This window comes from Oncorhynchus mykiss, chromosome 8, assembly GCF_013265735.2.
Source record: "Oncorhynchus mykiss isolate Arlee chromosome 8, USDA_OmykA_1.1, whole genome shotgun sequence".
Taxonomy (NCBI): Eukaryota; Metazoa; Chordata; class Actinopteri; order Salmoniformes; family Salmonidae; genus Oncorhynchus; species Oncorhynchus mykiss.
Window position 1 is genome coordinate 51,753,472 of NC_048572.1, and position 23,550 is coordinate 51,777,021.

The following is a 23,550-nucleotide window of genomic DNA, read 5'->3' on the forward strand; positions in this document are numbered from 1 at the left end:
CAGGAACATTCACTGTCTTCTTGGTAAGCAACTCCAGTGTAGATTTGGCCTTGTGTTATAGGTTATTGTCCTGCTGAAAGGCAAATTCATCTCCTAGTGTCTGGTGGAAAGCAGACTGCACCAGGTTTTCCTCTAAGATTTTTCCTGTTCTTAGCTTCATACTGTTTCCTTTTTATTCTAAAACACTCCCCAGTCCTTAGTGATTACAAGCACACCTATAACATGATGCAGCCACCACTATGCTTGAAAATATGGAGAGTGGTCCTCAGTAATGTGTTGTATTGGATATGCCTGAAATGTAACACTTTGTATTCAGGACAAAAAACGAATTGCTCTGTCACATTTGTTTTTCAGTATTACTTTATTGCTTTGGTGCAAACATGATGTATGTTTTGAAATATTTTTATTCTGTACAGACTTCCTTCTCACTCTGTCAATTAGGTTAGTATTGTGGAGTAACTACGATTTTGTTGATCCAGCCTCAGTTTTCTCCTATCACAGCCATTAAACTCTGTATCTGTTTTAAAGTCACCATTGGGCTCATGGTGAAATCCCTGAGCGGGCGCCTTCCTCTCTGGCAATGAGTTAGGACACCTGTATCTTTGTAATGACTAGGTGTATTGATACATCATCCAAAGTGTATTTTGTAACATCACCACGCTCACAGGGATATTTAATGTCTGCTTTTTTTTTACCCATCTACCAATAGGTGCCCTTCTTTGCAAGGCATTGGAATAACTCCCTGGTATTTATGGTTGAATCTGTGTTTGAAATGTACTGCTCGACCCAGGGACCTTTCAGATAATCGTATGTGTGGGGTACAGAGATGAGGTAGTCATTCAAAAATCATGAGAAACACTATTATTGCACACAGAGTGTGAATTGTTAAGCAAATTGTTATTCCTGAACTGATTTAGGCTTGCCATAACAAGTGGTTTGAATACTTATTGACTCAAGACTTTCCAGCTTTTCATTTTTAATTAATTTCTAAATATAATTCTACTTTGATATTATGGGGTATTGTGTGTAGGCCAGTGACAAAAAAAATCTAAATGTAATACAATTTAAAATTAGTATGACAAACTAAAGACATATACATTTTCCTAAAGTTTTGGAAATTGTTCAGTTTACCTTTTGAAAATACTAATGTTAATGGACCAAAATACCAACAAAATGCAAAATTGATAGGTAGATGCAAAAAAAAAAAAAAAGTCTATAGTAACTGGCCTTAAGGGCCACACAATCAGTGTCGATTTTAGCAAGTAAATCTTTGGGGCAAAAAAAAATTATATGTGGGATGCATGCCAGCAAAATCATTACACAACACAAGACTAAACAATACATTGATCGCACTATACCACTGCTACACCTGGCCATTAGTGGAGCCTTGTCTGGCAGTGAAACCGTTAATTCAGCCTCATTTACTGCCTTTAAAAAAAACATAGCTGATATGGCTGACTTGCTTAAACAAATGTGGTTTCTACTGACAATTGAGATGTACAAACTATGGCATAAGGGGACGAAAAGCGGATAAGAGGCAATCCGTAATTTCGATTAAGACATTAATGGACGAGTTCGGACGGATCTAGTCAATATAAATATTTGTTCAGCACTTTTGAAATGCACAGCGACATAATTCAGAACATGGAGCTTTCTTACAGTGTTCTCCCTGTACACCAAGTCAGAACCGTAGGATAAATAAAGGGGGTATATGAGCTGACAATGAAAGCTCTTACAATATTCAATGATTACGTTTCTTAAAAACAGGTTATAGGCTACATGTGCACCACATGTAGCCTATAACCTACATGGGGCACAAACATTCTTCATTGACAGCATGGCCAATGTTGAATGTTTATCATTGTAAACTAGGAAAAGAGGCCCTTGATCTTAGACCACACAGCCACTCCACTGAATAGCAGGCTAATGATTGCTTTGCAATGCTTGCAGTTAGATACTGATTCCTTCCAAACCACTCATTGTTGAATTTCCAATTTCCAACTTGTTGTGTAATGTTTATGTTCACGATGAGCACCGATACAGTGTATATATAATTTCTCTTCGTTATTTCATATGACAAGGATTTAAAAGGATTTGCCAGTAGATTGTTGACTTGATTCATGATGATGACTGCTAGCTAAGATTTTGAAAGTCCAATCAAAACTACTGTAGATATAACGTGATTTGACATCATTTGATCTGTGGCCAAGGACCTTGAGCCTTCGTGGATGGGCACTTCTAATGTAACTCTTATGGCAGCACCCAAGGGGCTTGAATTATCGAATTCATTTTAGGCTTGGCACCACCACAGAAAGCACTGAGCTAGGCTGAAACACCTGCATTTTGAAGCTGCCTTACTCAAGAAAACAAATAAGAGACCATGTTTGTATGTGGCTTTATTAACTCAGTGATATATATAATTTTTTTTACATTGTTGCAAACTGATATTAATGCCAAAATAACATGCAAAACAGGCAAGCCCCCCCCAAAAAATGGTTTAGTAAAAATGTGGAGCTCAAAACAGGTTTGGCTCTCCAATCATTAGCCTGCTATTCAGCAGAGTGGCTGTGTGGTCCCAAGTCTAAGATTAAGGTTCTATTTTCTTAGTTTAAAATGATAAACATTCAACATTGGCCATGCTGTCAATGAAGAATGATTTGTGCAGTGAAAAAATCGGAACTGCAAAAGCTGATTTGAATGACGGGTTTCCACTGTGCACAATGATTTGGAGTGTAGAAATACTCCTGAGTAGAATGGGCCACCATTTCACTGCGACACAACGTACAGAAAATTGTGTACAGTCCAATAAATTATAAGATTACACACACAAAACATGTGTTGATAATTTAGTCTTGAAAAAAAACACATTTTATAGAAATATTTTTAATCATTATTTGTATGATAACTATTGTAAAATATATCGACAATGGTCCCCATTTCCCATAATAATTCATTTACAAAGTTAACAGGACAGGACATCCTAAAAATTACATACATTTCTTAGGGTGCGTTCGTAAATTCGCTCTGGCTATCTACTCCTATTTCAGAGCGCTCTCGTCTGAATGTGCCAGAGTGCAGAAAAACTGATGAAGTGTAACAAAACGTAATTAAACTGTTGCCAGCAGCACAGTTACATGCGAGTTAAGTATGCTAAGGCGAGTAAAATTGTCAGAGTGAGTTCTCTCACTTGTGTATGTAAGTTTCTAGCTAGCTAGCCAGCCAACTTTAGCTTGGGTGCTTGACTGCCGTTGTGAGGTCAGAACGCTCGGATCAACCCTACTCCTCGGCCAGAGGGTCCAGTGTGCGCTCCGAGGGCGAAAGCTCTGAATATATGAACGCTCAGATCTCATTCAGGCATTCCAAAGTGAATTTACGAACACACCATTATTCTGAAGGGTTGCAAAAATCCGTGACCCGGAAGAGTTTAGCTAGTTATTCTTGCCTGCTTCACAGCGGTGGGAAAACGAGAGTCGGGCAATTACAAACATGGTGAGGAATATGTTCTGTTTATTTCGTTTTGGTGTGTATTTGTAGTTATCCCCTCCTTAGTTTATGACATTAACACAATGAACATTGAATTCAAACAAACTTGCGTAAACGGTTATCTGTTACCTTTGTTTTTCATCCTAAACACTGCTAACGCTAGCTAGCTAGTTTTTTAGCAACTCGGCTGGATTTCGGTTCATTGTCATTGAACAACCAGGCTAGCTAGCGTGTCAATAATGCAGCATAGCTAGGTTGTCAGACCGCTATAGCTAACAACATATACTAGAGAGTCAATTTAGCAATCTAACTTTGCTAAAGAAGCCGGCCAATCTCCGCTAGCTTGTCGTTAAAATGAACATGTATGCGCCGTCGCGGATCATAGCTTTGAGTAGGCCTGTTTGTTTAGTCTATAAACGCCTTGGCTAAGTAGTGCATACTGGATTAGAATGTGTGAATGGTACAATAACTTAATTGTTGTACCCTGTATGTCATGGTAACAATGTTCTGCACCCAAACCTCGCATGCATAGTCGACTAAGCAGTGTTACGTTATGTTGAGTAGAAACCTAGAGGAAAGTCATTACAAAACTAAATGACTACATGCATTGAATGTTGTGCTTATTGACAAGATACCATCAGAAGAAGTGTGCAATGGATGCATGTATTGTTAGGTTTGCTGAATGATGCCAGGAATGGCATTTCTACCTAAGGCTATACAGTTTTGAAAGTTCTCACAATTCTGGGCCTGAGTAGAGCTATACTTCAGGGTGTCATTTGGAAAATGCGCAGGAGTTAAAATGAATGGTTTTTAGTTTTGACAAAGCATTGTCAGCATGAAAGCTACAGGTTGTCTTTTAACCTGCGTACTCCATATAGTTTGTCCTGAAAATGTATCTTTACACAGAACAAGCTGAAGTCCTCACAGAAGGATAAAGTTCGACAGTTCATGATCTTCACACAATCGAATGAGAAGACTGCATTGACCTGTCTGTCACAGAATGACTGGAAACTAGATGTCGCCACCGACAACTTTTTCCAAAATCCAGACCTCTACCATTCGAATCTAAAAGGAGCATTAGACAAGAAAAAGTTAGAACAGCTCTACAACAGATACAGAGGTAAGTGTCATAACTCAAGGTTGTGAAGGTTTTAAGACAGTAAAAACAACAGCAGTATTACTGGCTGTAAAAATAAAAACTGCTGTATGCCATGCATGCTGTTGCTCACAGTGATGAAAGTATTAATTGAACCCACCCCCTTTATCCTTTACTTAGACCCACAAGATGACAACAAGATCGGTATAGATGGCATCCAGCAGTTCTGTGACGACTTGGGCCTGGACCCGGCCAGTATTAGTGTGCTCCTCATTGCCTGGAAGTTCCGGGCAGCAACACAGTGCGAGTTCTCCAGACAGGAGTTCATGGACGGGATGGCAGAACAAGGGTGAGGACTAGCTTTGCAATAGATAGGTTTCATTTTATTTCTGTGTCCAATTTGACAGACTCTAAGTGACATGTTTTTGTGTTACCTGGTTTCATCATGTAACTATAGTGATGATGGATGACAATTTCCTCTATCAGCCATTTAGTTGTGTAACCGAATGTAGGTTAAGCTCTTTCTCCACATCGGGTAGGCTAACACTTAAACCAGTAATTGGTGCTAAAGCTTATTTTGTTCTCCTCAGGTGTGACAGTATAGAGAAACTAAAAGCCCAACTACCAAAAATGGAGCAAGAGTTAAAGGACCAAGGGAAATTTAAGGACTTTTACCAATTTACATTTAACTTTGCAAAGAATCCTGGCCAGAAAGGTTTGGGTAAGCAATACATTTTGACTCTCCTGATCTATTTTCATAGTCTACTCTGCTCCTTGGACTTGGATTTCTCTCAGACATGTGCTCATTGTTGTGCATTTTCTAGACTTAGAAATGGCAATTGCGTATTGGAATTTAGTACTGGCTGGAAGATTCAAATTCCTGGACCTGTGGAATACATTTTTAGTGGTAAGTTATTTATTTTCACTTAATTTAATACATTTTATTGGTCCCCCGAAGGGAAATGGAATGGTGGGTTTGCTTCAGTTGAAGGCTTCAATAAACATGTTGGACGATAAATGGAGGTTAGTTGTTTCTCTTGATGCTCATTTGGATGTTTTCCTCTACTTCCCCTGCAGGAGCACCATAAACGATCAATCCCTAAGGACACCTGGAACCTCTTGTTAGACTTCAGCACAATGATAACTGATGACATGTCCAATTATGACGAGGAAGGTTTGTGTTTTTTAAAATTGAACTAAACTATAGCTATCCATTGCCTCAGGTCGTGTGCATGACAATGGAATTGGTTGTGAATAGAACAATATGGAGTCAGCCCACTTGTTGCCTCTTCCAATAATCACTAGATATTAAAGTTTGTTTTCTTTCTTAACCCAGCATCTTTTGTGCTTCCATTTTTAAGATAAAGCAAGTTTCATTTTAAGCATGAAACATTAGTGAGAATATTGTCTAGTCAATGTTCTACCTCATGGGTCTAATAGAGACATTTCATTGTTTTTCTGTCATTTGTCTCTTCCCTCCAAGGAGCGTGGCCAGTCCTCATTGACGATTTTGTGGAGTTTGCGCGGCCGCACATCGGTACCAAAAGCACAGCAGTCTAGGTTCCCAAACTCGGAACGTCCATACGTTTGTTTATACAAAAAACACAACCAAGGCGGTGAAACGGAGCACAGGGGACTGCACTGAGCTGAGATCTATGTTGCCTTTTCCAACCCTCAGGACTGAGATGTTTTACACAAAGACTATATAAAAGGCATGTCTCCTCGTCGGTCGTCTTGTGGTGGTTTGGGCTTTTATCTTTAGTATGGGGCTTTTTTGCGTCGACTCTAGCCTCCTGGAGAGGAGTCGCCATCCTGGACCTTACAGTTCCTTTCCCAGTGTTTAGTATACGCGGTCAAGGTTCGCGTGAAGCAAACCAACACCCCGAAAAGACAAATACAATTGTATCGTATTCTAAATACAAGGGTCCGTGAGGGAATGTCATTCTTTAAATATGAAATAGAATTTTAATACTTTGTGTGCATTCCTGCTATGAATTTTGTTTTATGAGACATTTGTGTGACTGACCAGTACAAAAGCATTGATTGTAATATTTTTTTTTTGGTTTTAAGCATAATGCTTTTCAATACACATGTATAAGGTAATAAAATGTTTCAATTTGGTATCTCTTTAATGTGTCCAAGGCTCTTTGTGTGTTGATGATGCACACTTGTCTGTCATTTTTATATGCAAAAGTTTATACCGGAAAGTTGCATTTCATATGAATTTGTCTGGCATATGCTGAAAGGATGTACTATTCTTCCAATTTGGGGGGGGGGGGGTTATATATTTTTTTTAAATAAAAAAATTATGTTCCAAAATATTCCCACTCGTAGAGCGATGTGATCGTATACTAAGAAACGTTTTAAATTGTTTTAGTCAAATATGACATCTGTTTGGGCTTCTTGCTGTCAATTTGCATTCTACAAATGAGTGATTATATTCCGTTGACACCAGGTAGGATGCGGCCATGGACTCTGCTCTTTACGCCAAATCCTGGTTCTGCCATCAGCATGACGCAACAGGGTCAGGGATTAGTCGGACTAGGTGATGTTGTTTCACTCAAGTGTTGGTGATCGCGTGCCCACTGGAGCTGCTTTTGTTCTTAGCTGATAGGAGTAGAACCAGATGTGGTAGTCTGCGGCAATAGCCCATCCGTGACAATGACCGACAAGTGCGTTCTGAGATACCGTTCTGCACACCACTGTTGCACTGTGCAATTATTTACCTGTTTGTGGTTAGTTTGCATGATTCTTGCCATTCTCCTTCGACCTCTCATCAACGTGCAGTGGCGTATATTCTTGGATGCCAAGGGAAGCCAGGCTCCGCCCCAAAAAAGCGTCTTTCGTCTGTGTTTGTAAGAGGCTGAATGTATCACAGGAGAAAGCATCTGAGCGAGCGAAACAGCGCCCCACTATCTCTCTACGTCTAGGCCATTTATCTGATGCTGTCCAACTGAGTACGAAATTGTTGCCGCCCGTAGCATTGACTGAAAGGGAAGCCAGCGAGCATCTGGCCTCCCCTGACAAATCAGCCTTGCATTAAACTGAGCGAGCTCAACCGTGAATGGTCCTGGCGCACCAACAAAAAGTGTCATGGGAAACCAGCTTGGATTTGGCATCACTCCTATCAAATCCCATTTAGAGCATATAGACATAAAATATAATTGTTACATCTCGTTGTGATGTTGTCGTCTGGTGGCTAGCTAGCCAGCTAGCTAAAATGGCAATTCTGATCCAACCATTAATTCATACATTGTTGTGCCCCTGACCTGAGAGGATGGAAGTTCAATATGTAGCTAGATGTAGAAGGCTACTGTTAACTAGCTAACGTTGCCCATGAATGGAAGTTAGGTTGGCGAGCAAGCATTTTAGCCAGATATCTTAAGACAACAAAAAATAAAACCTTCTGAGTGACAGACCGTTTCATCAACATGAGAGGAGGATGGTATTGGCGTTTCTCTACAAGTAAAGTGAGTCAACATTTTTTTCTACTTGCAGGAGCGTACAGAACCATGGCCAGCCAGATCATATTTAGCTTACGTTGATTGGACTAAATTGTTTTAAAATATATTTTAGTTGTCACTATTAGACTTAAGTAGAGGTGTTTTGATGATGCTGGAATAGTGGAGGCAGCCCCTGTTTTCTTTGCGACTTGCGGTAACTCCCTGTGGTTCTTAATCAATAGTTGTTTAGTGGTTGTAAAATTTCAGAAACATTAACTTGCATGATCATGCTGTAGGTCATGTAATTGTCTGTTACTGTACATTTCAATATGCTTTGTGGACTTCATTGGAAAGAGGTTGCTATCTGGTTTTGTGAAACAACAACGGTGTGGTTGAATTTATTCTGCCACCGTGTCTTCTTATTGTCTCGGCCTTTAGGCCTATATATCACAGTCGCAAGGCTGGTAGACGTGTATATTTAATATATTTCTACAATTTGTCTTATTAACATCTGATTTTAAACAACCTCATTACTAACCCTAACCTTAAATTTAGACCAAGAAAAATATTTTAGTTTTCATACATTTTTACGATAAAGCCAATTTTGACTTTTGACTATGCTATGTAAACTCAGCAAAAAAAGAACGTCCTCTCACTGTTAACGGTGTTTATTTTCAGCAAACGTAACGTGTAAATATTTATATGAACATAAGATTCAACAACTGAGACATAAACTGAACATGTTCCACAGACATGTGACTAACAGAAATTGAATAATGTGTCCTTGAACAAAGGGTGGTCAAAATCAAAAGTAACAGCCAGTATCTGGTGTGGCCACCTCCTCATGGACTGCACCAGATTTTCCAGTTCTTGCTGTGAGAAGTTACCCCACTCTTCCACTAAGGCACCTGCAAGTTCCCTGACATTTCTGGGGGGAATGGCCCTAGCCCTCACCCTCCGATCCAACAGGACCCAGACGTGCTCAATGGGTTTGAGATTTGGGCTCTTCGCTGGCCATGGCAGAACACTGACATTCCTGTCTTGCAGGAAATCACGCACAGAACGAGCACTATGGCTGGTGGCATTGTCATGCTGGAGAGTCATGTCAGGATGAGCCTGCAGGAAGGGTACCACATGAGGGAGGAGGATGACTTCCCTGTAACGCAGTGTTGAGATTGCCTGCAATGAAGACAAGCTCAGTCCAATGATGCTGTGACACACCGCCCCAGACCATGACAGACCCTCCAGGCAGTTGTTGCCAATCCTGTACCTGTCCCGCAGGTGTGATGTTCTGATCCTGTGCAGGGGTTGTTACACGTGGTCTGCCACTGCGAGGACGATCAGCTGTTCGTCCTGTCTCCCTGTAGCGCTGTCGTAGGTGTCTCACAGTACGGACATGGCAATTTATTGCCCTGACCACATCTGCAGTCCTCATGCCTCCTTGCAGCATGCCTAAGGCACGTTCACGCAGATGAGCAGGGACCCTGGGCATCTTTCTTTTTGTGTTTTTAAGAGTCAGTAGAAAGGCCTCTTTAGTGTCCTAAGTTTTCATAACTGTTACCTTAATTGCCCACTGTCTGTAAGCTGTTAGTTTCTTAACGACCATTCCACAGGTGCATATTAATTAATTGTTTATGGTTCATTGAACAAGCATGGGAAACAGTGTTTAAACCCTTTACAATGAAGATCTGTGAAGTTATTTGGATTTTTACGAATTATCTTTGAACGACAGGGTCCTGAGAAAGAGACGTTTCTTTTTTTGCTGAGTTTAGTTTTGACATTTGTGTTAATTGTTTTAAGAGAATGGAACTTTGTTTCCAAATCAACTGCTAATGTTTCTAGCATGGGTGATGTGCTTCTTGTAAGGCTGACCGAGAGAAAGAGGAGAAGGTGATCCGAGCACTGGAGAACACGCTCCACGTCGTCAACAGGCACGATACAACCTATCGCAAATCCTTCAACCAAGTGACTGAATCCAGTACGTACAGTATGAGGAAACGTTCCTAGTGAGACAACCTGATTCCTACAGCTCAGGCCTCTATGCCTGTTGTGTTTTGAAGGTGAGGAGTATCAGGAGACGACATGGACCTGACCAGGGAAAAACTCCTGGCCCTAGCCATTACGTGAGCGTGGGTTTTCCACTGGGCCATCATCTTCTCCTCACACGTTTATGAACCTGGAGTATAATTAAGCAATAAGGCCCGAGGTGGTATGGTATATGGACAATATAACACGGCTAAGGGCTGTTCTTATGCACGACACAACGCGGAGTGCCTGGATACAGCCTGTAGTCTGATTTAACACGGCTTTCAGCCAATCAGCATTCCGGGCTCGAACCACCCAGTTTGTAATCGCCTTTTGTGTACTTAATTTCCATTTTGTGTTACTTTACCATTCTCTTTCTTTCTCTCTTTCTCTGCCTTTCTCATGTGCAGTGTTCTAGATTTGTCCTAAGCCCTATCATTATCTCTCTCCTTTTTTGTTCATTACCTGGCTTACATTGGCTGCTTGTGTTAATAACATTCCCTCGCGTCCCAAGAACAATAGAGGTCGAAAATAGACTCCTCTGACAACTCACTCTTAACTACCTGACAGTACAATCAAATCTGTGCGTGTGTCGTCTGTATGTTTGTGCGTGCGGGTGTGTGTGTATTTACGTGTTTGTTTGTTTGAGGTTTCTATCGTTAGGGCATGAACAATACACTCCACAGCCTGCTTCAAGGGGGCGTTTCTGAACGATAGGACTGAAGAGACCTAGTCACGGATCCTGTCCATGAACAAAGAACTGGTTTCCCAGCATGATAACAAGTGTGTTACCATTATTCTATGACAGAAAACAAACCATGAATTGCAAAACATTGAAATATTGGGTAACACTTTACTGTAGTCCCCCTTGTGTATGCATTCATAATAAAACCTTTATAACAGTTACATAAGACGTTATGTCTGTCGTAGGCAGTGATAATGATTGCTATCGATGACAGGCAACTTTGTTGTAATGTGCCCTTATGTCAACTGCCTCTATAACACAGGCTACATAACCACTAATGTCATGTGCTATAACAATAGGTTACGGACAACAAACGCAATTGCATTTTATTGATGGCAATTTGAATGCACAGATCCTGAGGTCCATTGTCGTGCCATTCATCCACCGCCATCACCTCATGTTTCAGCATAATAGTGCTGAATAACATCCCCACAGCATGATGCTGCCGCCACCATGCTTCACCGTAGGGATGGTGCCAGGTTTCCTCCAGACGCGACGCTTGGCATTCAGGCCAAAGAGTTCAATCTTGGTTTCATCAGACCAGGGAATCTTGTTTCTCATCGTCTGAGCGTCTTTAGGTGCCTTTTGGCAAACTCCAAGCAGGCTGTCATGTGCTTTTTACTGAGGAGTGGCTGTTTGAGGTCTTGATATACAATGGGTAAAGGAGCTCCCGAATGGTGCAGTGGTCTAAGGCACTGCATCGCAGTGCTAGAGGCATCACTACAGACCTGGGTTTGATCCCGGGTTGTATCACAACCAACCGTGATCGGGAGTCCCATAGGGCCCACACAATTGGCCCAGCATTATCCGGGTTAGGGGATGGTTTGGCTGGGGGGGGGGGGGTGACTTGTCTCGTCAAGCCCTAGCAACTCCTTGTGTGGGCCGGGCGCCTGCAGACTGACCTCTGTCGTCAGTTGGACGGTGTTTCCTCTGAAACATTGGTGCGGCTGGCTTCCGGTTTGAGCGGGCGGGTGTTAAGAAGTGCGGTTTGGCGGGTCATGTTTCAGAGGACGAAACCTTCGCCTCCCGAGCCCTTTTGGGGAGTTGCAGCGATGAGAACGAAAAAGGCGTTAAAATGCAAAAAAATATAAAACGGTGTGTCTGATATATGAAACAACTTCCTCATAGCTATTCAAATAGGTTCAAGAAGAGGCTGCCTGATTTTTTGGCTCAAATCACTTGTGCCACAAATGATTTCTTTGAAAACCTGGGCATTGTTCAAAAGGCAACTCCCTTCCACAAAGAAAAGAGGCGACCACTTCCTTGTGCCTCACAAAGATTGTCAGACAGACTCGCTGAACTGAATCTTGTCACACCAGAGCACAGTCTGTGTTCTGTCATCTGAAACAACATAATGCTGTTCCTATTATTTTGTGGCGGATGTTTTGCGTTGTCTGCAGGGCAAACCTTTGGTAAGTTATCCATTTAATATTTTATTTTGTGTTTATGATCTAAATAAAGGTGTGTGAGACCTTTAGTCCAGAGGACAATGATTGCTAAAGTATGACCAAACCCAGACATCAGTGAAGACATGGAATAGTCAGTGTGTCTTCCAGTCATGAGTAAGTCTAACTTATTTATTATGGTTGGAAAATAATAGAACAATGCAATAGGACGGCAGGTTGCCTAGTGGTTAGTGCGTTGGACTAGTAACCGAAAGGTTGCAAGTTCGAATCCCCGAGCTGACAAGGTACAAATCTGTCGTTCTGCCCCTGAGCAAGGCAGTTAACCCGCTGTTCCTAGGCCGTCATTGACAATAAGAATTTGTTCTTAACTGACTTGCCTAGTTAAATAAAGGTAGAATCAGATCATTGAAACTGGATCATTTTGTGTATGGAATTTAAAATTCTAGAAGAAAGTAGAGAAGTGTGATGATTACTGTGGAAAACATGTTTTTTTATTGCTGGTTGTGGTCATACAGTAGATATGAGATACTAGACTGGGTCTGTTCGGGCTAACATTCCACTCCTTGTCATCTTTGTAATGTTTTCCATAATGACACTGAGTACAAGGAGTGAAACGTTAGTATAAAACAGGTCTGGAATTCAGGCTAATGAAATACAATTTCACATCAATATTTTCCCCATCAGCTCCAACACCTTCAATGGGACAAGGGAACAGCACAACACAGGTAACAACACCTCCAGCTCCCACTACTCCATATGTGGACCCACCTTTTGGTACTGACACAGCTACTAGTGGTGGGTATATAAGCATGAAGTACATGCATTTAATTATGATACTTTAATAATTGTCTTTATGTACTGAATTAATCTAATACTCTTACCCTAATAGGATTTGCAATTCTTCGAACAGCTGTCACTTCTTATCAGGAGCTAAATAAGACTACAGTTGATCCAGTCTTGAGTCAGGTAATGTTTCCTTCTGCAATTATGGTGGTCTGCTTGATAAAAAAAAAAAAACTCAACCCTAACAGTGATGCATCTGCTGAACAAAAATATAAACGCAACATGCAACAATTTCATTGAAATTAACATTCAATTCTCTGGCAACATCTCTGGTGGACATCCTTGCAATAAGCATGCCAATTGCACACTCCCTCAAAACGTGAGACACCTGTGGCGTTGTGTGACAAAACTGCACATTTTAGAGTGGCCTTTTATTGTCCCCAGCACAAGGTGCACCTGTGTAATGATCATGCTGTTTAATCAGCTTCGTAATATGCCACACCAGTCAGGTGGATGAATTATCTTGGCAAAGGAGAAATGCTCAAATATTTGTGCACAAAATGTGAGAAAAATAAGCTTTTTATGCTTCTGGAAAATTTATGGAATCTTTTAATTCAGCTCATGAAGCATGGGACCAACACTACTTGTTGTGTTTATATTTTTGTTTTGTGTATTTCCCTGGTAGCAATGTACTGTATGTATATAGTTTATATATAGTTCCACTGAATATTAGTTATCTATTATAATAATATTATTTCTGTTGGAATAAGATATGGATCAGATGAGTTTAAGATTACGTCAAATATTCTCTCTTCTAGCTCTATGACGTCATTGGTGCGCAGCAACCTAATCTGGAATTTCAGCTGACTGTGAAAACTGTCCAGAAGATTTGATGGATTATGATTCAATGCATAACAGGTTAACATTTTTATGGCACATCATGTGCTGCAACTTATACAGTGTGCCGATTTGAACTATTATACTACTTACTGAATTTTCTACAATATTTTTAATTCTGTTTCAGTAAAAAAAATTTAAAGAGATGCTACAGAGGTTTGTATTCGACTCTGAATTCCAAGTCGAGAACTCGGGCCTCTTTCTAGAGCTCCGACTTTTTGACCTGAAGGTCACTGACGTCATGATTCAACCTCGTTTTTTTCAGCGTTCCCAGTTGTCTTGAAAGCAGAGAATGGCAGACTTTGATGACAAAGTTTGCCCACAAGAAGGACTGCCATGCCACCTGATGTTGTGTAGTAAGCTGTTAGTAGCCCATGTGTGTCACCCTAAGTCACACCCTTTCCCTCTCAGAATTTAGCCTCGTGTTCTGACTTGGTGGACTGATTAGCCTGTTTTAGAGAAATGTCATCATCGAATATTATAAGAGCTTTCATTGTCTCCTTATATGCCCCCGTTATTTATCCTACAGTTCTGACTTGGCTATACAGGCAAAATACTGTAAGAATGGCTGATGTTCTGAATGCTGTCGCTGACCATTTCAAAAGTGTTGAACAAATAGGCATATCAACTACATCCGTCTTGGCTTGCTCATCATTAATGTCTTAATCGAAATTACGGCTTGCCTCTTATCCGCTCATCGTTCCCTTATGCCATAGTTTGTACATCTCAATTGTTATATAGGTCTATCTCATTAGTATCTAATAATTTTAAGCAATGTTGGGATTATGCATTTCATTGTTTTGCTTACTTTGTGTATTATAATTAGCTCATGTGCTTTTCTTCCGCTAGGAGGGGATACTATATAATGTTGTTGGGTCTGTAACCATGTTTGCCAGTGATAGTCTCTTCCCATTCAAATATTTTTTGTTCAACAAAAAGTTAAGTAATGGACATGTGATTTCAGATAATATTTGGAGGGTTGTTTTGTTTGCGCAATGCGCTGTCTGTGCGTCTGTATATTGTCTATAAAAGTGGATCCTCGTGATTGTGTTTTCCTTCCTTTTTAGACCAAAATAGGCCTAATAAAATACTTCAAGAAGCTTCAAGAAGCTAACCGCATCTCTCTCTTTCTCTCTCTCTCTCTGTGTGTGGTGACTTAAAGAAGAGTAAAGTTAAGGCGTCAACATCTTGCTGAATTTATCTGACCTAACATCTACCTGAATTTCTGTCGGTATCCATTTTGAAAGTGCTGAAGGAAGGCCTACCTCAGAGCAGCTTGTTTGCTTGCACTTGCATATATTTAGGGCTATGTGTCAACTCATGTTGGCATTCATAATTATTGAAGGAGAATACGGTTCTTATCGAGTTACTGCAATTCGACCATGAAGTATTTATTCACGCAGTCTCCTCTGAACAGTTGATGTTGAGATGTGTTTGTTACTTGAACTCTGTGAAGGATTTATTTGGATGGCAGTCTGAGGCTGATGACTCTAATGAACTTATCTTCCGCAGCAGAGGTAACTCTGGGTCTTCCGTTCCTGTGGCGGTCCTCATGAGAGCCAGTTTCATCATAGCGGTTTTTGCGATTGCACTTGAAGAAACTTTCAAAGTTCTTGAAATTTTCCATATTGACTGACCTTCATGTCTTAAAGTAATGATGGACTGTCGTTTCCCTTTGCTTATTTTTTTTCTCTTTGCTTATAGACTTGGTCTTTTACCAAATAGGGCAAATCTTCTGTATACCACCCCTACCTTGTCACAACAAAACTGATTGGCTCAAATGCATTAAGAAGGAAAGAAATTCCACAAATGAACTTTTAACAAGGCACACCTGTTAGTTGAAATGCATTCTAGGTGACTACCTCATGAAGCTGGTTGAGAAAATGCCAAGAGTGTGCAAAGCTAAGGGTGGCTACTTTGAAGAATCTCAAAATATATTTTGATTTGTTTAACACTTTTTTGGTTACTACATGATTCCATATGTGTTATTTCCTCGTGTTGATATCTTCACTATGGCAACTGTGAGTCTTTCTGGGTAAGTCTCTTAGAGCTTTGTACACCTGGATTGTACAGTATGTTTTCCATTATTCTTTAAAAATTCTTCAAGCTCTGTCAAGTTGATTGTTGATCATGGCTAAACAGCCATTTTCAAGCCAATTTAAGTCAAAACTCTAACTACGCCACTCAGGGACATTCAATGTCCTAGGTTATTGTCCTGCTGAAAGGTGAATTTGTTTCCCAGTGTCTGTTGGAAAGCAGATGTTTTCCTCTAGGATTTTGCCTGTGCTTAGCTCTTTTCTTTTTCTTGGCGATGAAGTAGTCATTCAAAAAATAATGTTGAACACTATTATTGCACACAGTAAGTCCATGCAACTTATTATGTGACTTGTTAAGCAAAATTTGACTCCTGAAGTTATGTAGGGTTGCCATAAAAAAGGGGTTGAAGGCTTATTGACATTTCAGCTTTAAATGTTGTATTCATTTGTAACATTTCTAAAAACATAATTCCACTTTAACATTATGGGGTATTGTATGTATGCCAGTGACACAAAATCTCAATTGAATCCATTCTAAATTAATCTGTAATACAACAAAATGTGGAAAAAGTAATGGGGTGTGAATACTTTCTGAAGGCCCTGCACGTACCCATGGCCACGTGCCACGAGTTGATGTGGCCTGCTGGCGATCTGTAGGCTTCTGCATTACAGGTACATTGATCTCTAACTTCAGCACTATGGACAGCTCAGTATATTTGTATCATGCATGGCTTGCTACCTACATGACACAACAAAATACAGTTTTTAATTAAACTTGAATTATTTCACTAACAACACTCCTTGCAGCTGCTCATATGGCCTTTATAATAGGCTAATGCACATCTTTAATCGCATTTGCAGACCAAGGCAAGATTAATTCCCGACAGTATTTAAAGGGATACTGCGAGGTTCTGGCATTCAAGCCCTTGTTCTGCTGACCCAGAGAAAGATGAACTTGTGGATTCCAGTAGCATTGCTACCATATCTGTAGACTTCCAGTCATTGCGCTAATGCTAGTTAGCATTAGCACATGAAACTACCGCCAAAATCCTTCAATCAGCTCGCAGAGACATAAAAATGGTATCCACCAGATCATCTGACTCTGGATATTACAACAATGGCTTAAATGCCAGAATCTCTCAGTAGTCTTTTAAGTAGATTGGGAAGCATCCAAAATGGAATTGCCTCTATATAACAATACAATTATATGACCCTAGTCAAAAAAATCCTATAGGAATAGTGATTTTTCCAATAGAATCCTATAGGATTCTAACAATCATATAGGATTTTTGTCACCTCTATCAGAATCCTATTGGATTACCTTTTTCCTATTGGAAATCCAAAGTAATCCTGTTGGATCCAATAGTCTTGGCCCCCCAGTCAGAATCTTATTAGAATAGTTTTTCTTATTTGAACCCATTAAATTATAGTTTGCTGTCATGTATTCCAGTACAATACAACAACATTAATTCTAACATATTTGTTGATCGGAAACAACAGTTCTATATTCATTTTGGTTTAATTCAGCACCACAAAATGGGAGGGATTCAAGGCTGAAAGTTTCTTTGCAATATGACCACGAGTACAGTACACCTTTTTCAACAAAACACTCACCTGAGTTATTTGATTTGATTCTTTTTCATGCAACTTTTTTTTGAGTTAGACGGCAATGCAATATGAAATACAATAAATATAATATACAATGTTACAATAAAACAAGATTTTTTAGGGGTTTCCCCGTAGAATACACAGCCTCTGCTTATATGCAAACATAAAGTAAGTACAGTAACTCAAAGATATGAGCATTTGTTTTAATTGAATATATAATAAAATAGTCAGCTATGCACATAAAAAAGAGAATGCTTCCTTTACCCTATTTATGTTGGGATAGGGAGAGGAAAATAAAACCTAAAGGTAATCAATCACCGGATGTGCTACCTTGTCGGTCAATGTCCAGTTTCTGCTTGCAGTTATGGAACCCTGACCTGTTCACCGGACCAGCTACCTTATTCTGCACCTCCTCTTTTGATCCTCTCTCTCTCTCTCTCTCTCTCTCTCTCTCTACTGCACTTGCTGTCTCGACCTCTCAATGCTCGGCCATGAAAAGCCAACTGACATTTACTCCTGAGGTGCTGACCTGTTGCACCCTTCATAACCACTGTGATTATTATTTGACCCTGCTGGTCATCTTTGAATGTTTGAACATCTTGAAGAACAATCTGACCGTAATGGCCATGTACTCTTATAATCTCCACCCGGCACAGCAAGAAGAGGACTGGCCACCCTTCAGAGCCTAGTTCTCCTCTAGGTTTCTTCCTAGGTTCCTGCCTTTCTGGGGAGTTTTTCCTAGCCACTGTACTTCTACCTAGGCTGGGTTTCTGTATAAGCACTTTGTGACATCTGCTGATGTAAAAAGGGCATTATAAATACATTTGATTGATTTAAGGTAATGAGACCCCCCCGAACTCTTTCCCTCCCAGGGTTGTACCACCCCCTCTCCCTCCCTCTCTGCCTCTCTCCCCTCTGTCCCTCCCTTCCTCCCAGGGTTGTACCACCCCCTCTCACTCCCTATCTTCCCTGTCAGGGAGGTGACCAAGAACCCGATGGTCACTCTGACAGAGCTCTAGTATTCCTCTGTGGAGATGGGAGAACCTTCCAGAAGGACAACCATCTCTGCAGCACTCCACGAATCAGGCCTTTATGGTAGAGTGGCCAGACAAAGCCACTCCTCAGTAAAAGGCACATGACAGCCCGCTTGAAGTTTGCCAAAAGGCACCTAAAGACTCTCAGACCATGAGAAACAAGATTCTTTGGTATGATGAAACCAAGATTGAACACTTTGGCCTGAATGCCAAGCATCACGTCTGGAGGAAACCTGGCACCATCCCTACGGTGAAGCATGGTGGTGGCAGCATCATGCTGTGGGGATTTCTTTCAGTGGTAGGGACTAAGGGACTAGTCAGGATCGAGGCAAAGATGAATGGAGCAAATTACAGCGAGATCCTTGATGAAAACCTGCACCAGAGTGCTCAGGACCTCAGACTGGGGCGAAGGTTCACCTTCCAACAGGACAACGACCCTAAGCAAACAGCTGGGACAAGTCTCCGAATGTCCTTGAGTGGCCCAGCCAGAACCCGGACTCTGGCTGGGCCAGTGTGCCAAGCTTGTAGCGTCATACCCAAGAAGACTTGAGGCTGTAATCGCTGCCAAAGGTGCTCCAACAAAGTACTGAGTAAAGGGTCTGGATACTTATGTAAATGTGATATTTCAGTTTAAAAATATATACATTTGCAAATGTTTTATTAAAAAAAAAAAAGTTTTTGCTTTGTTGTTATGTGGTATTGTGTGTAGATTGAAGAGGGAAAACAACTATTGAATCCATTTTAGAATAAGGCTGTAACGTAACAAAATGGGTAAAAAGTCAAAGGGTCTGAATACTTTCCGAAGGCACTGTAAGTTTAAGATTGTTCCACCTGAGCGAGTCTGACCACAAGTCAGAGACCGCTATAATGAAACACCATTCTAATGCCCCTTAAAGGGAAAGTAATCCAAAAGTAACTGAAACTAGTCAGATTACATTACTGAGTTTGGGTAATCCAAAAGCTACATTACTGATGACCCCTTTGGGCAGGTAATTAGTACCTGTACCGGATTACCTTTAGAAAGTAAGCTACCCAACCCTGCTTCCATACTACAATAATAACACGAAAATACCTTTAAATACAAAGATCTATTTATTTCATCACTTACAAAGGAATCCGTAGAGAATGCCAATGTCATATCAGTACAATAAAGAGTAAATTATTCCATATCATTGCAGCCAAGCATCAATCATCATGTCACCAGAATAAGAACCTCAATATTTATTGGAAAGGAGCATCAAGCTCATCACCGTGCAATTTTACTACCCCTTAAAGTTAATCCATTTAAAAAAAATTCTGCAGCCTAATAAACTGCATGCTTTCCTTAGTCGTAGTGGGAGGATCACACAACATATCATTGTGTGACTCCAAGTTTACATCGATGTGATGGTATTATATACATATTTGCATATAAAGGCCTTTCCATCGCCATTTCTCACATAGTTCATTTTACCTACACAAAAAGTTTCCATCAGGCCTGTCGTGACATTTTTGAACTGACATGTACTTTACTCTCCTAAAAAGTTGGATGGAAACCTGGTTAAACCTGAGGCACTACACAGCTGTTTACCTAATGCTGCACCACTATTCATTTAAAATAGTCTGTAAAAAGAGACGTGCGCTTCATGATAGGCCTAAAATCCTATAATGGAATTGGATGCTAAGACTTATCTCTGTTCTTTGTTTTCAAGATTTATATCCAATAAATGAATTACAATATGACAAAAGATGCAGTGTTTGGAATTTGTGATTATTTTGATTAAGTTGACATTACATAACTTGTTAAACAACATGACATTTCCTGATAGTGAGAATGAACATGATGGCTATGGCTATATGCAGGCTATACATGGAGTTGTGTGGTGTCTCATTGTTGCTATACAAAATGCGGCTTGGCTGGGAAAACGTAAAGAGCGACTGCCCATAAAGAAACAACGAATCCCTTTGAAAACGGCTTATGAAAAGGATGTTGCAAATACTGTCCATTTCTGTTGTACTGTATTATTAGCAATCACCTTCAGTCCCACATTGTGGATGTGTTGAGTTCCAGTTTTGTTCAATTTAATGACATATTGCAAAATTGTTTCTTACTAATTATTTGTGGACTTTAGCAATGTCATTGTATTTCCATGCCACCATAAGTTAATGTAATATACAGTGGGGCAAAATAGTATTTAGTCAGCCACCAATTGTGCAGAGCCAGAAATCTTGCTTGTTTGTAGGTGACCAAATACTTATTTTCCACCATAATTTGCAAATAAATTCATAAAAAATCCTACAATGTGATTTTCTGGATTTTTTTTCTCATTTTGTCTGTCACAGTTGAAGTGTACCTATGATGAAAATTACAGGCCTCTCTCGTCTTTTTAAGTGGGAGAACTTGCACAATTGGTGGCTGGCGAAATACTTTTTTGCCCCACTGTAGATGAAACAGTCACATTAGCCTCCAAGGTGCAACCAAAGTCTAGGGCACAAATACATATTGGCTGCAGCTATGGTGGTACTAGCTAACTCATGTCTGACGACAACATTGTACTAACTAGCAGCAATAACACCAAACCAACCCAGGGGCCGTAGCAAAACAGTTGGTTGCATAGTATAACGACGTCACCACCCTCAGTCGAACCTGGACCCAGTCAGTCTATATCAGTAAAGCATAGAATTAGCTTTCAAACAATATTATGCTATTTCTCAAACTATGTTAATAATTGAGGGATGATCACAATTGTTGACCATGTTTTTCTGTTAGACAAAGTGCACAGCTGGGTGCTTAGACTGATTCCCTGGTCATGAACGGATGCCGGGAACTACCAGAAGGAGCACATTTGAGTATCATAACATGTCCAGCAATGTGATTGCTATGGTTTAGCGACCACCAACAATAATTCAATTCACTGTTCACTTGCTATTTTCACAGCTTGTCAGGCAAAACCTCAGAATAAAAGTGTGTCATGCGACACAAGTACAGTTGAAGTTGGAAGTTTACATACACCTTAGCCAAATACATTTAAACTCAGTTTTTCACAATTCCTGACATTTAACCCTAGTAAAAATTCCCTGTCTTAGGGCAGTTAGTATCACCACTTTATTTTAAGAATGTGAAATGTCAGAATAATGATTTATTTCAGCTTTTATTTATTTCATCACATTCCCAGTGGGTCAGAAGTTTACATACACGTAATTAGTATTTGGTTGCATTGCCTTTAAATTGTTTAACTTGGGTCAAACGTTTCAGGTAGCCTTCCACAAGCTTCCTACAATAAGTTGAGGGAATTTTGGCCCATTCCTCCTGTCAGAGCTGGTAACTGAGTCAGGTTTGTTGGCCTCCTTGCTTGCACGCTTTTTCAGTTCTGCCCACAAATGTTCTATGGGATTGAGGTCAGGGCTTTGTGATGGCCACTCCAAGACCTTGACTTTGTTGTCTTTAAGCAATTTTGCCACAACTTTGGAAGTGTGCTTGGGATCATTGTCCATTTGGAAGACCCATTTGCGACCAAGCTTTAACTTCCTGACTGATGTCTTGAGATGTTGCTTCAATATATCCACACATTTTCCATCTTCATGATGCCATCTATTTTGTGAAGTGCACCAGTCCCTCCTGCAGCAAAGCACCCCCACAACATGATGCTGCCACCCCTGTGCTTCATGGTTGGGATGGTGTTCTTCGACTTGCAAGCCTCTCCCTTTTTCCTCCAAACATAACAATGGTCATTATGACCAAACAGTTATATTTTTGTTTCATCAGACCAAAGGACATTCCTACAAAAAGTATGCTCTTTGTCCCCATGTGCAGTTGCAAACCGTAGTCTGGCTTTTTTATGGCGGTTTTGTAGCAGTGGCTTCTTCTTTGCTGAGCGGCCTTTCAGATTATGTCGATATAGGACCTGTTTTACTGTGGATATAGATACTTTTGTACCTGTTTCCTCCAGCATCTTCACAAGGTTCTTTGCTGTTGTTATTTGATTGATTTGCACATAAGTACATTCATCTCTACTTTCGTCTCCTTCCTGAGCGGTATGACGGCTGCGTGGTCCCATGGTGTTTATACCTGTGTACTATTGTTTGTACAGATGAACGTGCCTTCAGGCATTTGGAAATTGCTCCCAAGGATGAACTTGGCTTGTGGAGGTCTACAATTTTTTTCTGAGGTCTTGGCTGATTTCTTTTGATTATCCCATGATGTCAAGCAAAGAGGCACTGCATTTGAAGGTAGGCCTTGAAATACACCCACAGGTACACCTCAAATTGACTCAAATGATGTCAATCAGCCTATCAGAAGTTTCTAAAGCCATGACATAATTTTCTTGAATTTTCCAAGCTTTTTAAAGGCACAGTCAACTTAGTGTATGTAAACTTCTGACCCACTGGAACTGTGATGCAGTGAAATAATATGTCTGTAAACAATTGTTGGAAAAATGACTTGTGTCATGCACAAAGTAGATGTGCTAACCAACTTGCCAAAACTATAGTTTGTTAACAAGAAATTTGTGGAGTGGTTGAAAAACAAGTTTTAATGACTCCAACCTAAGTGTATGTAAACTTCTGACTTCAACTGTACATGTTGGGAAGTGTCCGGCCAGCAACCTTCACCTGTCAGCAGCAACTGCTTTCACAGGCTCCTCCTCAAATACAGAAGGTAACCCACTTCAATTACTTTTATACATTTGATAACCAAATTGTGAAACCCTAATTTATGTAAACGGACATTATTGGTTGTTTATTTTCTACTTCTTAGATGCATATAATATCCAGGGCATAACCTAGCCTGTAATGCCCAACAACGGAGTGCTGGCGTAGACATCACCTCTTACCTGCTCACCAACGGTCGTTGATGGGGAGACCAGAATTAGGTAGGTTAAGTCTGACCTGTTCAAACTTCAACATAGTATATGTTTGTTTGTCATATCACCTATCTTAACGATTGTAATATAAAAGTGACTGTGTATGTGTTCACAGATGCATCTATGAAGACAGCACTTGGAGACTTGCAAGAC

At 40.4% G+C, this 23,550-nt stretch overlaps 1 protein-coding gene and 1 long non-coding RNA gene across 2 annotated transcripts; both read left to right on the forward strand.

Annotated features, from left to right (window-relative positions):
* Window positions 1-3,094: 3,094 nt before the first annotated feature.
* dcun1d1 (DCN1, defective in cullin neddylation 1, domain containing 1 (S. cerevisiae)) lies at window positions 3,095-6,711 on the forward strand. Its single transcript, XM_021612846.2, has 7 exons — window positions 3,095-3,489; window positions 4,390-4,603; window positions 4,760-4,928; window positions 5,170-5,300; window positions 5,404-5,486; window positions 5,657-5,753; window positions 6,063-6,711. Exons 1-7 carry the CDS (start codon window positions 3,487-3,489, stop codon window positions 6,137-6,139), a joined length of 774 nt encoding a protein of 257 aa, XP_021468521.1. The 5' UTR covers window positions 3,095-3,486; the 3' UTR covers window positions 6,140-6,711.
* A 5,103-nt stretch (window positions 6,712-11,814) lies between these two features.
* On the forward strand, window positions 11,815-14,987 carry LOC110530060. Its single transcript, XR_005052896.1, has 4 exons — window positions 11,815-12,204; window positions 12,883-12,993; window positions 13,088-13,164; window positions 13,800-14,987. It is a non-coding gene; the product is annotated as an uncharacterized LOC110530060 (long non-coding RNA).
* The last annotated feature ends 8,563 nt before the right edge of the window (window positions 14,988-23,550 follow it).